Source organism: Orycteropus afer, unplaced genomic scaffold (genome assembly GCF_000298275.1).
Source record: "Orycteropus afer afer isolate SDZICR_OR568_19922 unplaced genomic scaffold, OryAfe1.0 scaffold00199, whole genome shotgun sequence".
NCBI lineage: Eukaryota > Metazoa > Chordata > Mammalia > Tubulidentata > Orycteropodidae > Orycteropus > Orycteropus afer.
In genome coordinates, this window is record NW_006921786.1 from 4,246,370 (window position 1) to 4,252,249 (window position 5,880).

A 5,880-nucleotide genomic window follows, 5' to 3' on the forward strand; every position below is an offset into this window, starting at 1 on the left:
AATACTTAGAAAATGTTATATAGGTCTGAAGCCATTGACTTACTGTATTCAAGGTCCATAAGCTGATAGTTGCAGCTGGGCCACTATCTTGTAGGATCAAAGTTCTACATGTTTTCTTTTCTGGAAAGGGGACCAATAGGAATTGGGCTTACTGCTTAGAAGTCAGGATTTACTGAGTCAAAAAATACTAATGTTAATCACTGCCTGGGACCCACAGCAAGCTGTACAATTTGAGAAGCTCAAGGATACAGATATGATATATGCAACCAGTCGACTGGATCTGCAATAATCCTAGTATCAACAGAAGTCTGGAACGTTAAAGGCTGATTATAAGACCTTGTTCTGTACTGGTGGCCCTGTGAAGAAGTGGCAACTGTGAAGCTGCAGTGTGATGTATATCTAGCTCCTAGTTCAGTTCAGAGGCGCTCTGGTGGCATAGTGCCTAAGACATTTGACTGCTAACTAGAAGGCTGGCGGTTCAAACCCACCAATCACTCCTCAGAAGGAAGATTGGGCAATCTACTTTCGTAGAGATACCACCTTGGAAACCTAAGGAGTGGTTGCTAAGAGTGGAAACTGACTCAACAGCAGTGAGTTTGGTATTTTTGGTTTGGTAATTCAGTTCAGAATACTTAATAGATACTCAAATATTTGTTGAACAAATGAATGGATATGTACAGAGGTAAACACACTCTTTCAAAATGAGTCTGCAAACCAAAATTCCAAAATATTTGAAGAAGTCTAATACTAAGATAAATTTGTGGAGTAATCTGAAATACGTTTTAAAATAAGTCTATTTAGGATCCTCAATTGAATACTATAACTTCCATTTAAACTGAGGAAGAAATAAAACAGGAAAGAAGCAAACAGCTGCATTTGAAAACTGTTAGAACCCTTGGAAATGAGAAACTATGATATAAAAAACACAATGGATGGCATGTATTCTAAACTGAAAACAAACAGAATTAGGGAACTAGAGGATAGAACTGTATAAAACATACAGGTTAAAATACATGTGCCTTCCTTACCTGCCTCCCCAAACAAAACAAAACAAAACCCATTGCTGTCAATTTGATTCCAAATCATAGTGACCCTATAGAACAGGGCAAAACTGCCCCATAGGGTTTCCAGGGCTATACATCTTTATGGAAGCAGACTGCCACATTTTTCTCCTATGGAGTGGCTAATGGGTTCAAACCACTGACTTTTCAGTGAGCAGCTGAATAAAGTCTCTGTATCAGGTAGGATAAACAAAGGTAAATGTATACCTAAATTGACACAGAGTTGCAGAACAGTGATAAAGCAAGTCAACAAGAAGACACATTACCTGCTAGTTGTTGTTGTTGTTATGTGCCGTCGAGTCAGCCCAACTCATGGTGACCCCTCCTTGGGTTACCGAGGCAGTATCGCTATGGAAGTAGATTGCCCAACTTTCCTTCTGAGGAGTGGCTGGTGGGTTTGAACCACCAGCTTTTTGGTTAGCAATCAAGTGCCTTAGGCACTATGTTACCAGAGCTCCTGCTAAGGAATGATAATTAGACTGACATCAAACTCATTACTTGTGACCATAGTTGCCAGAAAACAGTGGAGAATATGTATCTCCAGAGTGGTGGAGAAAAATAATTGTCACCCTATTCCTAGAAGGTTTTTTTTGTGTGTGTGTGTGTGTATGTGTGTGTGTGTGTGTGTGTGCGTGCACGCGCGCGCGCGCGCGGTTGTTGTTAGCTGGGAGCCCCCAACTCATGACGACCATATGCACAGCAGAACGACACATTGCCTGGTTCTGCACCATCCCCACAATCAATTGTGGTTCAGATTGACTATCGTGAGCCATAGGATTTTCACTGGCTGATTTTCAGAATTAGATCACTAAGCCTTTCTTCGTAGTCCATCATAAGCATTGTAGTAAAACACAGACCTCCACTGACAGACGGTAAGTGGCTGCACATGAAATATATTGGTTAGTAACTGAACCCAGGCTTCTACTTGGAAGGTGAGAATTCGACCACTGAACCATCAATGCCCCCATAGAGTTTTATGTGCAACTTAATTACCATTTAACATAAGGGAGATAGCCAGATCCTCTCAGAAATTCAAAGCATTTACCATTCATAAACTGTTTTGAAAGGATATACTTGACCAAGAAGAAACATAAACCCCCAAAAAGGGTGTTGCAGGTTGGTTCCCTGGAAAGCAGTCTTTTGAAACAGGGACAAGTGGGTAGGAAGTTATTTAGGTAGTGATCCTGGGATCAACAACCAGTGAGAAGAAGGAAACTGGATTGTGTAAGAATAGTTGGGCTGCAGTGCAGTCTGAGCAAAGGCCTCAGCTGACCTAGTCAGAGTTCTGAAGCTGGGATGGCCTTTCAGAGTTGACCTGTTTGGGAATGAGAGGTTTGAATTTTAATACCCCTTTGTTTGTTTTGTCGTTGGATATAAGTTGTCCCGGAAAGGCTAAGGTGGCTCTCTTCAACTGAGGCAGTTGTGAGGGGCCTGACAATTGAGGGTTGTCTGCTGGCAATAACTCCCAGCAGCAGGAGGTACAAGATCTTCCAAAGGGGAGATCTGTGTAGTATACAGTGTACACTACAAAATGTGTGAGATACTGAAATCTGTGATCTTAGAAATAGATGAATTACGTTCCCGATATTAATCTATTTTTTTATAGTAAAAAATGAATTAGAAGAGAGTAGTGATTAAGATATGGGCCAAGGGAGATCAGATAAATACAAATAAAATGAAAGTACTTCTGGCAACATTAATTAAAATTAAGGGGGAAAATATCAACAGGGCAGAGATGATATATTAATTTAAAAAAAAATAGTCTTTACTGAAGTTGTACTGTTGTAAACTTTTGTACCAAATAACTAAGCATTGAAATACAGAGTGTAAAAGTTTTAAAAAACTAAGAATAAATTGATAAAAGTCATTTATAATTTATCTTCCAGGATTCCTGGTTTCTCTTAGGTGATCTTTGTGTAAATACATGTACATATATATTTAGATAGATACAGTATTCAGTATATATGCATTTACACATACATATACTTTTATGTTTACACATATGTTTACGTAGTATGCCATAATTTATCTAGTCGGTTCTTGACAATTAACTTGTTTCTAATTTTTCACTAATGATTCTATAATAAATGCTAAGGATAAATTCTTAGATCGTTAGGGGCTGCTGTCAAGTTGGTTTCGACTCACAGCAACCCTGTGTGCAACAGAATGAAACAATGCCTGGTCCTGTGCTAGCTTCACACTCCTTACTGTGTTTAAGTTCATTGTTGCAGCCACTGTGTCAATACATCTTGTTGAAGGTCTTCCCCTTTTTCACTGACCTTCAACTTTACCAAGCTTAATACCTTTCTCCATGGCCTGGTCCCTCCTAATAACATGACCAAAGTACAAGAGACAAAAGTTTCACCATCTTTGCTTCTAATGAGCGTTTTGGTTGTACTTTTTCCATGACAGATTTGTTCTTTCTTCTGACAGTCCATGGTATATTCAATGTTCATTGCCAATACCATAATTCAGAGACATCAGTTCTTCTTCAGTCTTCCTTATTCATTGTCCAGCATTCCCATGCATATGAGGCAATTGAAAAGACCATGGCTTGGATCAGTTGTTCTTAGTCTTCAAAGTGACATCTTTGCTCTTTAACACTTTAAAGAAGTCTTTTACTGCAGATTTGCCCAGTGCAATATGTTGTTTAATTTCTTGACTTCTGCTTACCTGGGCATTGATTGTGGATCCAAGTAAAGTGAAATCCGTGGCAGCTTCAGTCTTAGATTATAGAATTTAAAAATTTTTTGTGTTCTTGTCTTTGGCAAGTCGTCTGTTTTGTTAGTTATTGTGTATCTGAAGGGAAAAAAAAACCCCTACTTGATTGTGTACAATGTTTTATTTGTGATAAGAAAAACACTTGGTAAATGAATCTCCATTTTAATAATTTTATTTTTATGTTATTTTAGCCTTACGAAGGATGAATCCAAAAGGCCAAAGTATAAAGAACTTCTGGTAAGTATGTTGTTGTTGTTGTTGTTATGTGCCGTCGAGTCAGACCCGACTCATAGCGACCCCTCCTTGGGTTTCCGAGGCAGTATCACTATGGAAGTAGATTGCCTCATCTTCCTTCCGAGGAATTTTAGATGGTTCCTCACCCCTGATTTCTCTTAGCATGTAGCTCACCGAGCCAGCAGTAGACTTCTCTGTCACAGATAAACAGCTTAACCTTAATGAATATAGATTTTTATGTTTTTAAACAAAGATATTTTGAAAGAGGAAATTATAGTAATACTTTTCCTACTAATTTACTAGTTGAATTCTCATAGAACATTTTGCCTTTGACATGTTATGGAAATTACCCCAAAGAGTCCCAGGATTACTTTAGGGAGCTGTTGGCTCAGTAGTTAAGTGTTTGGCTGCTAACTGAAAAGGCCAATGTTTTGAACCCACCAGTGGCTCCACAAGAGAAAAGACCTGGCAATCTGCTCCCATAAAGATTACCATCCTGGAAACTCTGTGGAGCAGTTCTCCTGTTTCTTATAGGGTCTCTGTGAGTCAGAATCAAAGGCACACAACGACATTTCCACTATATAGTCTGTATACATATAACACAGCTGTCAGAAAAAGTTTATTTATTGTGCTTAATTTGCCTTTGAAAATACTCTCATACAAGTTTACAGCATATGAACAGTTCCCATTTCTTTGAACCTTTCTGTCCATCCCATGGACGTTGGTTGTTTTAAGTAGTCCTTTGGATATGGCATTGGGTCTGGGCAGTGAAGAAAGTATGGTGATCTCATAATGGGGAGTATTTTAAGAAAAGACCCACTTGCTTGTCAGTCTTAGCTTCTAGTTCTCTGTAGATGTTAGATGAACTTTATGGTCAATTCCAGCACTGACTTTAAAGATAGCCAGTCAGCATATTTGAGATGCTATGAATGAAAAATATTGTTAAAGATGGAGTATAAAAAGGTATGTTTGCAAGGCTATGGGCTTTCGAGAGTATAGGGCAAAACCTCATAGATGTGTTTCTGTTTGGTGTTTTGGGGGTAGGGAACAGAAAAAGTAAAACTTGAAAACCTTTGTGTAAGACTCTTCTGCTGCAGATGAGGAAATGGAAGATTTATGCCTATATGCCAAGAGGAAGAACAACTGGTATTCATGTAGTAGTTCTTGGCTTTGAGATGGTGGTAGAGGTCCAGCTATGTTTTGTGCTGAGGAATATTCTGCTCTCCGTCTCAACAAATACTCCCTGGGTCTATACAGATAAGTTTTTAGACCTCACTGCTAGGGTGGTGCCTCCAAATCATAACACTGTGTCTCATACATCTAGGCTCGCCCACATCCAGTAACATGTCTGCATGAACTAAATGCTATATTTGCCTGTCTGAATTACGGTGCTACAAATTTTTTTACAGCCATATGTGATTGGGAGTCTTCAGTTCTATACTGTATAGAAATTGGGGAAAGTTAAGGGTGGGCTCTGATACTAGCTTTTCGTATTTTTTAAATCTGTCTTTATTTATTTTCCAATTTTCATGCAGAAACATCCCTTTATTTTGATGTATGAAGAACGTACCGTAGAGGTCGCATGCTATGTTTGTAAAATCCTGGATCAAATGCCAGCTACTCCCAGCTCTCCCATGTATGTCGATTGATATCGCTGCTACATCAGACTCTAGAAAAAAGGGCTGAGAAGAAGCAAGACATAAAGAGTTTTCATCCTGTATCACAGTGTTTTTATTGCTCGCCCAGACACCATGTGCAATAAGATTGGTGTTCGTTTCCATCATGTCTGTATACTCCTGTCACATAGAACATGCATCCCTGTAATACCTGATTGATCACACAGTGTTAGTGCTGGTCAGAGAGA

At 39.0% G+C, this 5,880-nt stretch overlaps 1 protein-coding gene across 1 annotated transcript in view; it reads left to right on the forward strand.

Moving 5' to 3' along the window:
• The window catches only part of MAP2K4 (mitogen-activated protein kinase kinase 4), a 220,528-nt gene extending 214,863 nt beyond the window's left edge, over nucleotides 1-5,665 (forward strand). The window contains exons 11-12 of the mRNA XM_007948051.1: nucleotides 3,974-4,019; nucleotides 5,552-5,665. Coding sequence (XP_007946242.1) covers nucleotides 3,974-4,019; nucleotides 5,552-5,665 — 160 coding nt within the window. The remainder of the gene's footprint in view (nucleotides 1-3,973; nucleotides 4,020-5,551) is intronic.
• The last annotated feature ends 215 nt before the right edge of the window (nucleotides 5,666-5,880 follow it).